A 19,846-nucleotide genomic window follows, 5' to 3' on the forward strand; every position below is an offset into this window, starting at 1 on the left:
CTGCAGGATTCCCTGTCCCACCCCCTACGGCTTCCCCACGGGGAGCTGGCCCACTGCCTGGGGGGAGCAGGCATTCTGGTCATTGCAGGAAAGTTGAGCTCTGGCCAGTGCCTGAGAGCACAACCACTGACCCATGATATGACCTTGGCAACTCGCTCCTCTTTCTGGGCCCCAGGAGGATTAGATGTAGAAAAGGATAGGTTGGATTATTTCTAAAGATTCAGATTGCTCGGTCCCACACTATCTCCCTAAGTCAGAATCTCTAGGGAGAGTCCCATAAACCCTAATTTGTAAAGCTCTGGTTTTAAAATCTCCAGCTGATTCTGAGGTGTAGCCTAATTGGACAACCTCATTTTGGTTCTTGTTCTTTCTCAAAAGGCGAGCATCACATCCAACAATAACAATCCTGATGTTTTATGTGTACTCTTATATTAATCCTTGAAAGACCCTATGAGGTTGGTATTACATTACCCTATTTTCACAGATGTGGAAACTGAGGCACAGAGAACTTAAGTAATTTGGCTCAGGTTATACTATAAGTGGCAGAGACTGGGATTCAAACCCAGGGAAGTCTGGCTCCAGAGTGCATGCTCTAAAGGAGTGTATTATCCTGCTTCCTGTTTACCTCTATGATGCTTTATGACTTAATGACTTAAAGGTCGGTAAGGCAGTTATTATATTCTGTAATAACAGTTAATTTATGATTGCTTATTATGTGCCAGGTTCTGTTCTAATTAGATCTTTCACACAACCCTCCTATGAGGCAGTTGTAACGCTCATCTTACAGACAAGAAAAACTGAGGGCCAGAATAGTTCAGACCCTTGGCAAAGACCAGGAAGCAGGGAAATGGCAGAGCTGGTTGAACCCAGGCAGGCCACTCTGACACACCACACTGCCCTCCAGAAGTGAGGCTAATACCGGGTTGGTAGGAGGCATGGCCAGGATGCAACCCCAGTGTTCCGACCAGAAATCTTCACCCTCTTCCCAACAGCTTCCACAGGCCCTGTCCTATCTGGCACCCTACAGATCTATCACATCCTTCACAGGTCCAGAAGAAGGCAGCACCCTACCCTCCAACTTTTCTCCCCCTTGGGGCAGAGACACTCACCGGGATCACCCGCTCCAGACAGATATTGAAGTTCTTCCTCTGGTTGGGCTTCAGTTTCTTAAGTGAGAATCGAGTCTCACCAATAAACTCGTTATGGCCAAATTTGTCCTCATCACAGACAGAGATCCTATGATTGACATAAAGGGTGGGAAAAGAAAGAAGAGCATATATTGAGTTCCTGCTGTGTACCAAGAGCTGTGATTGATGCTGGCAAGGGATGTGTAATGTGCACAGGAATTATACAGGTTCCTATTTGCTGAGCATGACGCCAGGTACTTTCTATTTCCTCTTTATCACTATATAACTTGACAAGCAGTAACATGCACAAATCTTAAATTTCTAGGTGGCTGCATTTTTGCATATGCATACATTCATGTAAACACCACCCCGAGAAGTCAAGATATAGAACATTCCAGCTCCCAGAAGACCTTCATGAACCCTCCTAGTCACTACTGACTTCAAATATAACTGCCACCTTGTCCTCTTGGCAAGATTCAGTGCCTTGTTTTAGACCTTCATACAAATAAAGTCAGATATACAGACTCGGTTTTTTCCTTTGTTCAACACTATGTCTGTGAGATTCATTCAGTCTATATTACAAAAATATAGACTATATTACTAAAATCACTATATTTGTCCTTTTCTTGCTGTATAGTATTTCACTGTGTAAATATATGATAATAATTTTGCTACTGATGGGCATTTAGTTTTGAGCTGTCTCTAGCTGTTAAGAATAAATCTGCAATGGAACATCCATGTTCACATCTTTTCCTGTGCACATGTATATATTTCTATTGGGTATCTTCCTAGGAGCAGAATTGCTAAGCCATGGACTACACACAAGTTTAACTTCAGTAGAAACTTCTAAACAGTTTTCCAAAGTGGTTCCACCAATTATACTCCTACCAGCAGTTTATGCAGGTTCTGGCTGCTCTTCAATCTGACTTTGATTTTTTTGGTCTTAATTTTAGCCTTTCTGACTGGGCCATAGTATCTCCTTGTAGTTTTTTTTTTTTGGGGGGGGGGCATATAGAAGTTTCTGGGACAGGGACTGAACCTCCATCTCTGCAGCGACTCAAGCAGACAATGCCTACTCCTTAACCTGTTGTGCCACAGCAGGAACTCCTCTCCTTTTAGCTTTAATTCACATTTCTCTGATGATTAATGAAGTTCAGCCTCTTTTTCATATACTTTATGGCCATTTGAGGACCATCTTTTGTTTTTTTTAATTAAAAATTTAAAAAAAAATTTTTTTTAAGGCTGCATCTGCAGCATATGGAGGTTCCCAGGCTAGGGGTCTAATCAGAGCTACAGTTGCCAGCCTATGCCAGAGCCACAGCAATGCCAGATCTGAGCCATGTCTGCGACCTACATCACAGCTCATGGCAACGTCAGATGCTTAACCCACTGAGCACCATCTTTTGCAAAGTTAGGCTAGGAACGTAGCTGACCTCTTCTCATTTAATTTTTCCTTCCCTCAAACCTCAGAGTTTCCCACTTGAGAGGAGATGGAGGCCCAGAGAGGTTGAATGATTTTTCCCTAGTAAGAGGCAGAACCAAGATTTGAGGCTCCTGAATCCCAGAACACTGCATTGTCATTTGTTATCCACTCTGCACAGCACAGAGTAGACGAGAGGCACAAAAAGGAAAGCTCATGAGAAAGGTCCCTCAGGAGCCTGAAAAAGGCCAGTCAAGGCATGCTAATTCATCCTGACAGATCCTAAAAGGAAGAAGGGACTTTCCCCTCCAGGGCATGGGGGACACACCAGAACTAATGGCACCTTGCTCCTTGGCCATCAACGTTTGCTGAACAAAGTTTAAGGTTTTGGAGGGCCAGAACAGCCTTCTGCTGAGCTCCACACTGTACACTGCTGGACAAACAAAGAAACTGTCTCCATTCAGTTACTGAGGGTGTAACCCACACCATCCTTTCTGCAGAACAATGTGTCTTCAAAGACTTGAGAACAATCACCATTTTTGACTTAGTGATGCACATCTAGGAATTTTGTCTTGAAGACATTAGAAGATAAGTGCAAAAATGTGTAACTATAAAGATCTTTACCATAGTTTTTTGGTTGTTTTTTTAAAAAAATTGAAGTATAGTTAATTTTTTTTTTTCGCCTTTTTAGGGCTGCAACCATAGCATATGGAAGTTCTCAGACTAGGGGTCCAATCAGAGCTACAGCTGCCTATGCCACAGCCACAGCAAGGCCAGATCTGAGCCGCATCTGCGACCTACACCATAGCTCATGGTAATGCCGGGTCCTTAACCCACTGAGTGAGGCCAGGGATCAAACCTGTGTCCTCACAGATACTAGTCGGGTTTGTCACCCCTGAGCCATGACAGGAACTCCAAAGTATAGTTAATTTACAATGTTGTGTTTTACCACAGTTTTGTTTATAATTGTGAAAAAACAGAAATAACTTTAGTAGTCTGTAATGGGGGACTTTTTTTTTTTTTTGCTTTTAACATATGTAATTGGGGGACTTCTTAAGAAAATTATGAAATAACCCTAAACATGTAAAATACACATTGAAAAATGCTGTAATTAGGGAGTTCCCATCATGGCTCCGTGGTAACAAACCCAACTAGTATCCATGAGGACTCGGGTTCAATTCCTGGCCTTGCCCAGTGGGTTAAGGATCCAATGTTGCTGTGAGCTGTGGTGTAGATCACAGATGTCGCTTGGGTTTGGTGTGGCTGTGGCTGTGGCTGCGGCTGCAGCTTCAATTCGACCCCTAGCCTGGGAACTTCCATATGCCGCAGGAGCAGCCCTAAAAAGACAGAGGAAAAAAAAAGAAAAAGAAACATGTTGTAATTACTCATCAGGGAAATGCAAAACTATAATGCAACACAACTAAACACTCACCAGGGTGGCCAAAATGGAAAAGGGTTGATGAGGATGTGGAGAAACTAGAACTCTCAGACACTGCTGGTGGAATGCAGATTGGTGCAATCACTATGGAAAACTGGCAGTTTGTACTAAAGCTAAACATACACATACACTATAGCTCAGCCATTATGCTCCTAGGTGTATATGCAACAGAAATATGTGCAAGGAATAGCTGCTAGAATGTTCCCAGCAGTATTATTTGTAATAGCCCCAAACAGAAAACCAACCAAAGCCCATTCACAGTAGAATGAACAAATAAAATTGTGTTACATTCACACCACAGAGCACCAAACAGTGATGAGAAAGAATGATCTATAACAACACAAAACAGCTTGGATGAATATCACAAATACACTCTTAAAAGACAGACACAAAAGAATCATGTAGTAGGATTTCATTTCTGTAAGGCACAAAACTTGACTAAATTAATTTGTCCTGTTAGAAGTTAAGGTAGTGAATCCCCAGGGGCGGGGGTTCCTCATTGGAAGGGGCCCCAGAGGAGGGCTTCCATGGTCTGGAGACGTTCTGTTCTCTTACCCCAGTGTGTTCACTTTGTGAAAACTCGTCAATCTGTACACTTTCTCTGTGTACACTTTCTAAATGGATGTTACACTGCAATAAAAATGTTTACTTAAAATAATATTGTAGGAAGGGGCAGTTTTTATGCCTTGCAGAATTAAAAAGACTCATACCAGAATCTAAAATATGGCACAAATGAACCTATCTACAAAAAAGACTCACAGACATAGAGAACAGACTTGTGTTTGCCAAGGGGGAAGGGGAAGGGGAAGGGAGTGGGATGGACTGGGAGTTTGGGGTTAGTAGATGCAAACTATTCCACTTAGAATGGATAAGCAATGAAGTTCTACAGTACGGCACAGGAAACTCCATCCAGTCTCCTGGAATAGGCCATGATAGAAGATACTATAAGAAAAGGAATGTATATACATTATGACTGGGTCACTTTGTTGTATAGCAGAAACCGGTACCACATTGTAAATCAACCATATTTTGATAAAAACAAAAAGACCCATACCACATGTCCTATGATCCAGCAAATATTCTTCCTTGGTTTCTACCCTAAGGAAATAATATGAACACAAGGAAGCATGAAGGATGCTTATTGCAAATTTATAATAGAGAAAAGCTGGAAGCTATCTAAATGTCCATCCACAGGGAATGGGATAAAGTGGTAAACAGTTACATAAAAATTTTGAGACATCAAAAAATGCCATATATTGTTTATACATACATAATTATGTAGCTGAAGTATAGGACATGCTTGGGAATGATTCCCATAGAATTTAGGTTGGTGTTTAGACCTGGGAGGAAAGGAGAGAAAGGGGGTAGGGATGGACTATAAAAGAAGAGTGGAGTTCCCATTGTGGCTCAGTGGTTAACGGAATCCGGCTAGGAACCATGAGGTTGCGGGTTCGATCCCTGGCCTTGCTCAGTGGGTTAAGGATCCGGTGTTGCTGTGAGCTGTGGTGTAGGTTGCAGATGTGGCTCGGATCCACATTGCTGTGACTCTGGCATAGGCCAGCAGCAACAGCTCCGACTGGACCCCTAGCCTGGGAACCTCCATTTGCTGCGGGAACGGCCCTAGAAAAGGCAAAAAGACAAAAAAAAAAAAAAAAGAAGAGCTTGAAGTTGCATCTGTAGTGCTTTACATCTTGAAAAAAAAGAGCTGAAGCAAATACAACAAAATACTAAAATTTTTAGCAGACTGAGTCTTGGGTTCATGGGTATTTGCTCTCACTACATCCTATACTTTTATGTCTATTCATGATACCTAATAATAAAACATTTAAAAAAATCTGTGATAGGAGTTCCTGCTTGATGCAAAGTCTTGGCAGCGCTGGGATGCAGGCTTGCATCCTGGCCCAGAATGGTGTGTTAAGGATCTGGTATTGCTGCAATTGTGGCATAGATTGCAGTTGCGGCTTGGATCTAATTCCTGGCTTGGGAACTCCATATGCCATGGGGAGGCCAAAAAAAGAAAAAAAATCTGTGATAAATCCATGCTGTGGAATAGTCTGAATCAGTTAAAAATTAGGTAGATTTAAATTTTTTCTCATGGCCATAACCCTAAGATATACTGATAAGAAACAAGGCAAATTCTAGATATATACAACATATTTCTTATGTTGTAAAAATAATGTGTGTGTTTATATACACACATATATAATATACATATACATACACACGCACATATATATATAGTGTATGTATGTATATAGTGAATATACATACACCCACAGAAGGGAGAAGACTCCTCAGGCTGGGGGAAGGGACTCGCATTTAAAAGCAGCTTTGCTTTTTCTATAATTCTTTACAAGAAGAATGTACTCATTTATTACTTATATAATGTAAAATGCATTTTAATGCAACATTGTAAAAGAATATGAAGTGGCATCAGTACATTGTTAAGTGAAAATGGCTGATGATGCAATAGGATGATCCATTTTTATAAACATTCAACTTTATTAAAAAAAAGCTTGCACGCATACACACACACACACAAATACAGATACACATTAAACCTGAATGTCCATACACCAAGATGTTACCAGTTTCACTTATCTGTATTTTCAAAACTGTCTACCAGAAATACTGTTTTTTAGAAGAAAAAAAAGAAACAAACAACCACACAGAGATGTTCTTAAAGAATGGCCCCCAGGAATAGCGTGGGCCTCAGTCCCCCAGCCTCAGCACCCCTGCCCACCCGCCCAGCCAGCACCTGAGGGTCTTCCTCTGCATGTCCTCGTCCGTGATGCCATGATAGACCAGAGTCTCATTCCAGATGGGGTTTCGGGTGTTCCGCAGGGTTTTTGTACGAAGCTTGTTGGACTAGAACCCAGAGAGATGGACAGACAGACATCTGCCTCAGTGGGGAGCCAGCCCTGCAGCCCCAGCCCTTGGGCTCATTTGGGGTGGGTGGTAACTTAGAAGTCCACTCCATTTAAGGAGTGTCCAGGGGCTCTGTTGCTCCCAAATGCATGTTGTTGGGAGTGGGGGGCATCCTCTAGGGTCCATCACCAACACTGGATGCTGGGCTGCCCCTCCCTCCAGGCACAGGGCCCTCTCTTTGAACTTATTAAGATTAAAAAACAAAGATATCCTTCTTTGAGAAAAAATACTATTTCTAGGCCAGGGAGGCAGTGCCCCTCCACTCCTAGGCAGTGAAGAAATAATTTCTGGGGATATTGGGATGGTTCCCTCTGTTTCCTCAACTAGCATCCTCCATAGCTGAAATTCCTTAAAGGATACAACACTTTTCATTTTACTCTGAGAAGGCTAGAAATGTACCTGGTGACAAATTAATTCATACTAACATGCAAATGACTGATAGGATTCTTTGGCAAAGCAGGTTTGGATTTAGGAGTGGGCAAAGAAGAGAGTGCCAAGGAGAAGCAAATGTCACTGAGCAGTTAGAGGCAGTGTCCAACCAGTTTGGCCATGGCTAGGTGGCACTGTCTTCCTTGATCCAAACAAAAAAAGAGTGAGATAAATGTGTGTGTGTGTGTGTGTGTGTGTGTGTGTGCAGGCATGCTATGCACACATGTGTCCTTTTTTGTCCTGTGGGACATTTGATACTTGCAGAGATTTATGAGAGGCATTTTTCTAAGATCAGGTAAACAAGCATATAATCAGCCTCATTTTTAGGACATCCGTATCAAATAACACAACGAAGTAAAAAATATAACCCAAGAAGGCACACTTCCATTTCCAGCCATGTGTTCTGAGTGGGTCAATCCAAAGAAAACTAATCCCACTTTCTCCCCAGAGAAAATGACAATCAGCAAGCGAGCTGGAACAAGAGAAAAAGGTGGGAGGGACGGCGGTACGTTTTCTCTTAACGACAGAGCATTTTCTCAAGTTATATGGAGAGAATCATTCATTTCTTTTTTCTTCTTCTTTTTGCTTTTTAGGGCCACAGGTACAGCATATGGAAGTTCCCAGGCTAGGGGTCGAGTCAGAACTGTAGCTGCCAGGTTATGCAATGCCAGATCTGAGCCACTTCTGTGACCTACACCACAGCTCACAGCAATGCCAGATTCTTAACCCTCTGAGTAAGGACAGGGATCGAACTCACATCCAGCTGGGTTCGTTACCACTGAGCCATAACAGGAACTCCCTGGAGAGAGTTACTCATTTTTGTCGAGAGGATGTTCGGTTGGGCATAAAAATGGGTCGGGGAGGCAGACCATGGTCAGTAATGGTGAGCCACTGAAGGTGTTTGGGCCGGTCAAGGGCATAATCAGGGCATCTGCTTCTCTCCCGGATCCCAGGTTTCCGAGTTGGAGAAATGAGCAGACCCCTACCTCTGGAAGGAGAATGGCTGTGGCCTGCCCCTTACCTCTTGTGAGGACTTTGCCAATCAGGGAAGAGGGGTTTTGGGGACAGATAGGGCTATTTTAGGCTCTGAGTTGGGAACCCTGGGTGCCTTCCAGAGCCCATGTGCCCGGCTTGCAGAGAGGACCAGGCCATATGGTACCTTGCTGGCTCCTGGCAGGAGGTGCAGCTTAACGTAGGGATCGGCCAAGCCATTGGAATCCATGGGCTTCAGTCCCTGTAAGAGAAGGCAATGGCATGAGGGCCTGGGGAGGGCTGGGCTATCACAGGCAACAGGGACAGCCATCAGTCTGCTCTGTGTGCTTCCTTTTCCAAAAGAAGAAAACGGAAATGCAATATCTTGGGATAAGCACTAGGATCGGGCAGGTGGGGTTTAAAGCCTGGCCATGTCACTTATTGGCTGTGTGACCTTAGGCAAGTTTCTTAACCTCTCTGAGCCTCATTCTCCTCACCTGTCAGATGGAATGCTTCATGGGGTGGTGAGATTTAAACATGACCTTCCCTGCAAAGTGCTCAGCACAGTGTGTGGCACACAGGTAGTGCTCCATCAAAGTAGGATTGTTATTGCTGGGATGGGAGGATGTATCCCTGAATGGGTGGGAGAGGAACAAAGGCTAGGGGAAGGGGGCCTGAGCTCTGGCTCTGGCCCCTGCACTCACTTCTGAGACCTCAGTTTCTCCATCTATGTGTTGGGGATCACAGTCTCTGCCTGGCCCTCCTCACAGAGCTGGAACGAGGCTCAAATGGGACACTGCAGGGGAGAGGAGTTTGTCTAGAGTAGGAGTTTAGTTGGGCTTGTTAATGTGAGCAATTCCAACACCCTGGGGCTCAGATGTGCTCTGTCCATCCCCCTATATCCAGGAAGAGGCAGGTGTCTTACTTCTAGGCTCCCTCTGTCCTCTTTCACAGCACTGATCCCCAATCCCATGTATTATGTCCTGTGAGCTCAGGGAACTTGAGTTTTCTCATCTGTTCAATGGGGCTGATCACAGCTCCTGATTCATAGGATTCTTGGAGGATTAAATGAGATTTCACCCGTGAAGGCTTCACTCTGGCCCTATGCAAGTAATGTTTGCTACTACTAGATGGGGAGAGGAGGCCACAAAGTGAGAGGCAAGGGGGAAATCTGGCTGGGTAGCCTAATGGGTAAGAACACAGGCTTTTGAGCTGGTCAATATTGGTTCAAATCCCAGTTCCGCCACTTCCTTGGTGTGTGATCTGGGCAAGTCCCTAATGTCCCTATGCCTCAATTCCCCATCCATAAAATGGGAATGGTGACAGAGGCTTCTTCATAGGTGCGTTGTGAAGATTAGATGGGACAAGTTAATCTGGAGAAAGCCCCAGATGGTGTGTAATACTCAGGAGTTGCTATAGTTATGGTTTCTTGTCCATTTTCCCAACAGAGTCCATGAGGGCACAGCCTTTTCTTACTTTTTCTAATATCCCCAGCTTTTAGGGTAGTGCCTAGTACAGAGCAGGTGTTTCATAAATATTTCTGGAATGTCTGTTTAGATTGGGAGGTTATAAATTGGCAGATGCCATGCTTTTAAAATTTGAACTTGAACATCTTTGCTTGGGTCCTGCTCATACCAGTTTGCCAAAGTTAACTAGCACTCCCTAGCTCATATAAACTCTCACATAACATTTCTCATCACTATTAGCAGCCCAGCCCATAAGCCTTTGCGTTTTCTGTGCCCCTGTATCAAGGGGGATGAGATGATGTGGCTTTCTCCCATTCTAGATCTGGGGGTTGGTTACATGTGGGCTCAAATCCAGCTCTATCCCTTACCAGCTGTGTGGTCTCAGGCTTTAACTTGCTAAGGCTCAGTGTTCCCATCTGTACTATGGAGCTAATAATAATCCCTCCCTCAGAGGTTCTTGGGAAGATGAAACAAGATAATGTAGGATCATCTCTCACTGTGTTATAGAGGGAGTGTAACAAGTGCTTTCACAGTGACTGATACACAACAGGTACTTGCTGAAGGGACCTGGGTGTGTTGATCTAGAAGTTGAATTAGGCATTTCACACGTCATTGATCAGATCATCCAAACTGGGACAGGCTGTGAGTGAAAGGGAGAGTTCTTGATTATTTCAGCAAAGGCAACACACACAGCTGGGAATCATCTGTACAGACTGGGACATGCGGCCTCCTTCCACTTAATACACACCACCATTCTTTTGGGAGAGGCTCTGTTATTATTATCCCTAATTTACAAATGGGCACCCTGAGGCCCAGAGAGGTTAAATAACTTCCCCTAAATCACACAGGAGCGGTAGAGCTGGCATTTGAACACAGGCAGTCTGGTTCCTGAACCTTGCCTTTTCTCTACAGACCAGACTTGGTGTCAGGGGAGGTCCTGGTCAGTTACCTCCTAGGATTTGCACTGGCGTTATCCAGGTTTCCTCTGGGGTTGGAGGTGGGTTGGCTCCCTCCTCATGGAGCCTGCAGGATGCTCTGCCAAGCTGGTTTGCCTTTCCTGCCCCTTCAGAAGCCCACATTACTGTCCTGGTATCTGCAACAATCGCCCCCCCCCACCCCCACTCAGTCTGCTGCTCCCGCTTGACAGCCACAACAGTAAAAGGAGCTGTTCAGGGGCATGTCAGCTGTCGAGTCAGGCTGTCACAGCCTCCTGGGTGACACCTCAGTTGTCCCCTCCAGAAGCTGAGGATGGCTCCGGGCAGATCTCAGCTCTGCCCTGAAGCCTGGCTTATTCTGCTCCAGGGAGGCAGTTGCAGTAAAGTGAAACCCCTCTGGGACTATCCCTGGAGGAAGTCTTCCCCCAAAGGAATTTGCCATGGCTAATTCCTGCTCTTTTCTCTTATGTCACTGTCACAGATAGACAAGGCAATGACAGGAGACAGGCATGGTCATCAATGCCTTCCCTGAGTCCCCTAGAAATGTCAGAGTCTCCCGAGTGGCCCCCAGCTTGGCCCCCTCACCCACCTTGGCCTTTATGATGGTGCAGTTCAGGGAGCTGTTGTCCTGGTCATAGAGAAGGCTGAACTCCAGGGCACCCAGGGTGGCTGAAGAGGACAGAGGCAGGTACTAAGAAGACATTTCATATAGTCATTCAACAAACACTTACTGAGCACTTAGCATGTGCCCAGTCTGGGCTAGACATTGGGCCTACTGAGCAGAGGAAGACTCAGCTCCTTCTCTGGACTCCCCATCCTGCTAGACCCTCCTCTCCTTTGGTGCTCTCAGCATACCTGCGATCCATTCATCATTTGTGCAATTGCCTAGTTAATGTCTAGACTGAGAGTCCCAGGAGGGCAAGGGCTCTGACTGTCTCGTTCACTGCTACGTCCCCACGGGGCACAGTGCAGGGCTCGCTTACTTGCTGAAGGAACAAACAAGTCAGCATTTGCTGTTGCCTCTGTCTAGAATGCTCTCCCTCTAGATTCATATGGCTGGTGTGTTCTCATTATCCACATCTCAGTGTAAATGTCACCTCCTTAGAGAAGCCCTCCCTGATTACACCATCTAAAGCAGCCACCCTTATGGTCCTTCGCCCTAGTTTATTTCCTTCATGGTGACTCTAACCTTAATTGAAATAAACTCATTGGTATGTCAACTATTTCTCTCCACTGGAATGTTCTATTAGATCAGCCACCTTGTCTGTCTTTTTTTTTTTTTTTTTGCCATGGTATCCCTAGTACTTTTAGGGGCACCCAGCAGGTAATCAATAAATACTTGTCAAATCTAGATGAATCAGTGAGTTGAAGACAGAGACAGCCTTGTTATAAATCATGGATCAGCTCCTAACAGGGACATACACAGGCTGGGAGGGACTGTCTAGGCTTGGCAGATCAGTGAAGAGACACTTAAGGCAGATGGAAGGACCAGCGGCTGCTGCTCCGGGGAGAAAGGACCAGAAGGTCTGGGAACGCAGAAAGGTGGGATAGACAAGGTGCATTTATAGAGTCAAAACAGCCCATGGCGGACAAGGTGAGCTGGGCTCCTCAGACTCCTCTCCCCTGAGCCTGCAGACCCACGTCCCCTGGAAGAGAAGGGGCAGCAAATATTTCCTCCACATCCAGCCTCTGATCTGCTACAGCAATAAGACTGACTGTCAGCCCCTCCACTCACTGGCCCTGTGAACGTGGACCAGTCCCCGACCCTCTCGGAGCCTCTGTTTCTCTCTCTGTGAAGTAGGAATAGGAAAAGCAACTATTCCCAGGCTCACTGGGACAATCACATTGAGCACACCCATGTAGCACACTTCTAAATGTGCCCAGCACAGAATAAGTGCTCAACAAATGTTGACCATGATTATTTCTGATATGCATGCCACTTAATAGTAATTCCTCATGTGTGTATCACACTGTATAGTCATAATGATTTCCAGGTTATAAAACCCTTTCTCAGGAGGTACCTCAGTTTATGCTCCCCTCAGCCTGCGTGGAAGGCAGTACTCCCTTCCCCTTTTACGAGAGGAGGTGACATGATGGGCCAAAGCCATTTTACTGGTTATATAGCCCTTGGTCCATTTCTTCCGAGTAGGTCTAGTCTCTCCATCTGACTGGGAGCTCTTGGAAATGCCTCCAGCCCTGTGGTGTGCACTGGGTCCAGACACTACCACCCATGTTTCCTTCCAGCTCACAAAGGCCACCCCAGCTCTCCCCTGATGCTCCCCGATGCACCCAGGAGAAGAGCCTCTGGGGTGTGTGTATATGTGTGTGTGTCCCTAGGGCTCTGGGTCTGAGTGAGAGAGGCACAGAGTAGGCACTTTATAAATCATTGAATGAATGGATGCAAGGGGAAATATCAGAAATTTTAAATAATGGTTGACAAATGACTTTTAGAAGACACACTAAAAAGTTTGGGGAACTCTTAAAATAATATGTATTTATATACACACCTAGGAGTGGAACTGCTGGGTCATATGATAATTCTGTGGAACCACCAGGTAGAACATTGTGAATATAGTTGAATTGTACTCTTTAAAAATGAGGTAAATGGTAACCTTGACGTTATATGTATTTTATAACATTACAAAAATAGCACCTATAGTTTAGAAAGCTGATGCGATTTTGTGAATTTAGTAACACAGATTTGTATTTTTATCTTTGTTAATATGTTTATTGGGTTTGGCATATTAGGAGGCTAGCAATGTACAGGGCTGTCCCCAGAGCCACATCTGTTTTGGAGTGACCCCTGAAGCAACTTCCTAGCCACCCCTCCATTCCACGTCACCTACTTGCTTCATCGGAATCATAGCTGTTGGCTTCCTCCTCCTCCTCCTCTGGGGGTGGGGGCTGGCGGGATGGGGCCACAGCCGGCTGCGGAGCAGCAGACGCTTGGGAATAGGGGCCTGATGGGTGGCCCACTCGGTCCTCCCTGGCTCCGACTGCTGTGTAGCCCCCAATTCCCCCTGTTCTCTCCTCCCGGGGTGGGGCGGTGGCCCCTGTGTATCCAGGGTCGCTCGGAGCCACCTCTGTAAAGGAGATGGGGAGAGGTGGGACAGAAGCAGCCGAGTCCCAACAGTAACAACTGCTGCAGCATAACCGTGAGTGATGAGCACCTACTGTGTACCAGGTGCTTGGCTAGCTTTGCACCAGAGTCACCCGCAGACCTGCAATAGAAGACTGCCACTGCCAGTTGACAAGGGGTCACAGCATGCTGTTCACCGGTTCTCAGAATGTTGTCCATGTCAAAGCCACCTAGGAAGGCTTGCAAAAAGGCAGGTTCCCAGGCCCCACTTAGAATATGTAGACCCTGTAGTGGGGCCTTGAAATCTATGCTTTTTAACAAGTCCCATTGGCTGATTCAAATGGAGGCCAAACAGAGCCTTCAGTGGTATGGCTCTGTAGCCAGACAGTCTGAATTTGAATCTCAGCTGTGCAACCTGGAGCAAGTTACTTGTCTCTGAGCCTCAGTTTTCTATCTGTAAAATGGGAATTTTAAGACCTGAAGGTGTTCAAATAGTAATAGCTATTATTTTAAATATTTTCTAATGTACTCTCAGCATTTAGTGCAGTACCTTGTGCTTTAGAAAGCAATGAATATGTTGTAGCGACTCGTGTTACTGCTGCGCATACGTATCATATGTGAGAATCACTGTCACTTGGTGTGATCTTCACACACTGCAGGCCACAAGCTCAGGCTTTCTATGTATTGCTTTATTTAATCCCTCCAATGACTCTGTGTGGTAGGTCCTTGTACTGTCCTCATTTTGGAGAAAAGGAAACTGAGGCTCAGAGGAGTTAAGTGACTTGCCCAGGGTCACACAGCTGGGAAGTGAGGAGGCAGTGATTTGAATCCAAGCAGGCTGGGCTCTTAACCACTGTATGTATTGTCATTTTCTATCTAGTTTTCGTACAGACTCTCTAAAGTTTTAGAATTAGCTCATCAGATAGATCTCAGAATACAGAATGGGCCAAAGTCTGGCAGCCCCTGGGGGCACGCTCTCTCTCTCCATCCCTCTCTCCTTCTCTCCCCGTCCCTTGGTTAGTGGGAGAGAGGTGGTCACTTGCACAGTCACAGAAAGAAGCAAATCCTTACCTGGTCTCTGATCTGGAAAGCGTCCCCCTGGCCCAGGAGTGGGTCTGCTGCCTCCTGGGGGCCCTGAGTGGAACAAAGAGAAAGAAGTTTGGAACAGAGAAGGCAGCATCATTTAGGTGTTTGCCCCAAGTCCCCCCTCATTTCATAGGGGTGAACACAGGCCCAGGGGCAGCAGGTGATGTGCAGAGGTATTGGGGTTGCAGGAATGCTCCTACTGGGGGATTCTGGGGTTGGAAAGGCCTGGCTTCAAGCTCCAGTCTTTCCTTCCTGGGCCTCAGCTTCCTCCTCTGTGAAATGGGAATGGTGATACTTGCTCTTCATGTTTTGCTGGCTATTAGGAAGTCAATGAACAAATGGAGCCAAGAGTCATTTGCACGGTAATAGGCAAGTTTATGTTTTGAGTCTGCCATTGTTATGGGGTCATTACTGGCTGGGGGAATTCTCTACAACTACATTTCCAAAGCCTGGGATGTGGAGGAGAGCTGCAGGGATGGGGCAATGAAATAGCGTTCAGTGACATGGTGAGAAAGTCATTCTGCAGTCTCTGGCCTCTCAATACTGATCCTACTACAGGGAAAGTCTCACCAGGGGCTACTTTTTTCACACACGTCTCTAACCTTTGTACATTCCCTTTTGAGCAAAAGAGGACAGGTCTCGGGTTCCAAACCTTCAGCAGGCCAGGGTACTGAGAATGTCATTGCATTGTTTTAATTTCAGTACATGATTTTTTAAAAAAAATCTTTTTAGGGCCACGCCCATGGTGTATGGAGGTTCCCAGGCTAGGGGTTGAATCAGAGCTGTGGATGCTGGCCTACATCACAGCCATAGCAACACAGGATCCAAGCTATGTCTGCAACCAACACCACAGTTCGCGCCAACGCCGGATCCTTAACCCACTGAGTGAGGCCAGGGATCGAACCTGCATCCTCATGGATGCTAATTAGATTCATTTCTGCTGAGCCACGATGGGAACGCCAGTACATGGATTTTTATAATAGCCCCCCTGCAATAGGTTGGATTGTGTTCCCCAAAAGATGCTCAAGCCCTAACCCCCAGTTCCTGTAATCGTGATCTTATTTGGAAAGAGGGACTTTGCAGATGATTTAGTTAAGATGAGGTCATGGGGGGGGTCCTAATCCCCTATGACTAGGTCCTTATAAAAAGGGGACATTTGGACACACAGGGACCCATGAATAGAAGTGGGATGATAGGAAGACAAGCCAAGGAATGCTTGAGGCTTGCAGAAGCTAGGGGAGAGGCATGGAAAGATTCTCCCTCATAGCTCTTGGGGAGGAACCAATCCTGACAACACTTTAATTTTGGACTTTGGGCCCCTATAGACCTAGAAAACCATACATTTCTGATATTTTAAGCCACTCAGTTTGTGGTTCTTTGTTATGGCTGCCCTAGTAAACTAATACATTCTCTCTTTCTGGTATGGAATACTGATTTCTCATGTACGCCATTATTATAGGTTTCTTTTAAAATAGCAGATTTTTTTTTTTCTTTTTACAGCCACACCTGCAGCACATAGAAGTTCCTGGGCTAGGGGCTGAACTGGAGCTGTAGCTGCCAGGCTACGCCATAGCCATGGTAATGCAGGGTCCAAGTCTCATCTGTGACCTATGCTGCAGCTTGTGGCAATGCTGGATCCTTAACCCACTGACTGAGATGAGGGATTGAACCCTCATCCTCGTGGATACTACGTCGGGTTCTTAACACTCAGCCACAATAGGAACTCCTAAAATAGTAGATTTTTAACTGTAACAGTTAGGCATCATTTCTAGTGTTTTACATAAGCCATATTTGTTTAGATTTTCTCATCTTACTGATCTTTTTGCCCATCACTTCTTTCTGAACCTCACGTATTCTTCTGAGAACATTTGACTTTATTTAAAAAGTCTGAGGTCCTTAAAATTTCCTTGAGAGAGTTTATGATAACAACTTCTGACAGTTACATTTTTAAAGGAGGTCAGTTTGAAGAAAATATTAAGGAAATAAGAGGGCAGATGGTGGGTACATGTGGTGAAAATGGAGTGACAGTGTTGGAAGGTGGGAAACACTGAGGGATGAAATATTTCTTGCATTTAGGTGGGTACCATGATCCCCTCCCTCCCGTCCCTGCTGACTTCCAGCCCAGAGTATTACTCATTCTAAGGGTCTTAGAAGAGCTTTGGGTTAGGTGGTAGTTGCAGCTTTGCAGAAAGCCCAGCGGGTTCTGCAAGCAAAGATAGGAGGTACTGGGGTCACAGCTGAGTGATGGCCTGGGTGGGAGAGTGGGTGGTAGGTACCTGTCTGCCCAGGCTGGGGAGGTGCTGGGCTCTGCATCGAGGTTGGGGTGGGTCTAGAGGCCTGGACTGAGTTGGCCCGTCTCAAACCTGCAGGGGAAAGGAAAGGAAACAGCCTGTCATATAACACACACACACACACACACACACACAGTCAATGCATAAAGACTTTGGATTGGTCAGCTGGCATGAGCAAGGTCCTCTGGATGTGAACCAGATACAGCCCCCACCACGTTCTCAGCTCTTTCAGACCCTCTTCTCCTCCCCTCAGTGTGTTCTCTCTTCCCAGGACTCAGATCCCCGAGGGAAGTCACAGCAGCATCGGGAGTATCGAAAAGCCCAGGTTCTATGATGTTGCGTCCAGCTTTGTGACCTTGCACAAATGACCTGTCCTCTCTGGACCTCAGTGTCTTCATCTGTGAAATTCGATAATAGTACCTACCTCATAATACAGAGTGTTGAGAACACTGCCTGGCATGTGGTAAACACTCAATGTCTGGCACATATTGCTATTATCTTATTAATTATTGAAAGACTGTTCTTATCTTCACACAGAACAAGCTTTGTATCCCAACTTTTTCTTTTATAAGGTGTGTGTCTTTTGGTTGGCCACTTACACCCCCCAAACCTCAGATGCTTCATGGAGGTGAAAACTCTACCCAGTTGATAATAATGAGTTAACATTTATTTATAAGAACTTATTTAATCTCTACACCCTATGAAGTGGACACTCAATTAGCTCCATTTTACAAATGGGGAAACTGAGGCACAGAAAGGTTAAGGAGCTCATCTAATGTCCCTTGGCTGGTTAGTAGTAGGGCCAGGGTTTGGACTCTGGAGTCCTCTTGAGTTTATTAGATGCTACTGCCTCCTGCAGAGCTGTTGGGGGACCAAATGGGGATAATATACACAGCAGTTCCTGGTACTCAGAAGGTATGACATTTCTGAAAGAACACCCTGTCCTCTCTCACCTCACTGGGCTGGATACTACCTTTCCTGATCAGATCTTTTTCATTGGAGAGATGCCTGAATGCTCAGGACAGGAACTGCTTGCTTACTTCTGGCTGTGGCTTACCAATCCCCAGGTCTTATCCTAGCATTCTGCATTAGCACTGCCATGTGCTTGTTCATTTGAGCCCTTGTTTATCCATCCATCTATTCATTCATTCATTCACGCGTTCATTTATTCACTCAATAAGTATTCATTGAATGTCTACCAAATGCCAATGAATAAATGAATAAAACACTGTCCTCCCCAATCCTTTGAGTCTCCTCATTCAGGAAACCTGTTTGGATTTGCCCATCTCTCTCACCTGCTGGGCTCCGGCTGGGGTCACTGGCAGCCCCACTGTGGCTCTGGTCCCAGCTTTCTGAGTCCCGGCCAGATGAGCTCATTCGTGCCTCTGAGGCCCTGCGCACAGGAGGCCCATAGCTTCCTCTCCCAGGAGCAGAGGCCAGGTCAGGTGCTGGGAAGAAAAGCATGAATTGAATGGAGAAAGGGCAATGGAGGATTTGGGGAAGGGACTTCTGTCCCCAAAGTAGAAGACAGAGTAGGCAGAACCTACCTGCCTTCTGACTTGGGCCCCTTCTGTCTTCAGTGTCACCTGGAGAGAGAAAAAAGTTGATGCAGAGTACGTATTTGATGTTTTCCGGAGACCCATCACTTAAGGAATTCACAAAAGGGCCCATGCATCACTCTCAAGAACTTTAAAAAAAATAAGTTTTCTCTCCCAACTTTCCCTTTGATGTAGCCACTGTTTTCAATTTCATGTTATTTCCTTTGCAAATGCATTGGGAATACTTGCTTTGCATTGGGAATACTTGCTTTGTACTACTTCTAGAATGTGCTTTGTTCATCTGATGTGATTTTCCCCAGGACTCACTAAGCATGCTCCAAGCTTAAGCCCTTTGTACACAATATTCCTGAAGATTCTATGACTTTTTTATCGCCTTATTCAGGTTTCTCTCCAAATATCAGCTCTTCAGAGAGCCCTTCTTTGGCCATTCTGTTCAACGTGAAGCCTCTATCCCCTCTACCTGTTTCATTTTTCTCTCTGGCACTTATTACTATCTGATGTTATATTGTGTTTGCATTTGCTATTTGTCAAATATCTGTTTCACCTGCTAGAATTATAGTTGCATGACATAAGAGCATGGATTTTATCTGTTTCTTATACTGACTCCAGGGGGCATAGACTAGGGCCTGGAACTCATTAAGTAAGTGTTTTTTTAAAGAATATTGAAAGCTGACATCACGGGCATAGTTTCAAATCTATAATACACATTTACGTCATTCAATTTAAAAAGATGCTCAGTATACCATGGCATGGATGTACCATAATCCATTCAACAATTCCCCCATTAATGAACACTTAGGTTCTCCTAGTATTTTTGCTGCCATAAATAATGATGCAATAAATATACTTATACATATACCTTTTATATTGGTACTTGCTTTTTTTTTTGGCCTTTTCTTGGGCTGCTCCTGCGGCATATGGAGGTTCCCAGGCTAGGGGTCGAATTGGAGCTGTAGCCACCGGCCTACACCAGAGCCACAGCAACGCAGGATCCGAGCCATGTCTGCGACCTACACCACAGCTCATGGCAACGCCGGATCGTTAACCCACTGAGCAAGGGCAGGAACCGAACCCTCAACCTCATGGTTCCTAGTCGGATTCGTTAACCACTGCACC

At 45.4% G+C, this 19,846-nt stretch overlaps 1 protein-coding gene across 1 annotated transcript in view; it reads right to left on the reverse strand.

Annotated features, from left to right (window-relative positions):
* RPH3A (rabphilin 3A) overlaps positions 1-19,846 on the reverse strand; it is a 293,276-nt gene that overhangs the window by 9,792 nt on the left and 263,638 nt on the right. Inside the window, exons 8-16 of the mRNA XM_047760895.1 lie at positions 18,719-18,757; positions 18,467-18,619; positions 17,157-17,243; positions 14,866-14,928; positions 13,562-13,798; positions 11,305-11,384; positions 8,502-8,576; positions 6,744-6,853; positions 1,110-1,236 (exon numbers count right to left, since the gene is read on the reverse strand). Coding sequence (XP_047616851.1) covers positions 1,110-1,236; positions 6,744-6,853; positions 8,502-8,576; positions 11,305-11,384; positions 13,562-13,798; positions 14,866-14,928; positions 17,157-17,243; positions 18,467-18,619; positions 18,719-18,757 — 971 coding nt within the window. The remainder of the gene's footprint in view (positions 1-1,109; positions 1,237-6,743; positions 6,854-8,501; positions 8,577-11,304; positions 11,385-13,561; positions 13,799-14,865; positions 14,929-17,156; positions 17,244-18,466; positions 18,620-18,718; positions 18,758-19,846) is intronic.

This window comes from Phacochoerus africanus, chromosome 15, assembly GCF_016906955.1.
Source record: "Phacochoerus africanus isolate WHEZ1 chromosome 15, ROS_Pafr_v1, whole genome shotgun sequence".
Classification (NCBI taxonomy): Eukaryota; Metazoa; Chordata; class Mammalia; order Artiodactyla; family Suidae; genus Phacochoerus; species Phacochoerus africanus.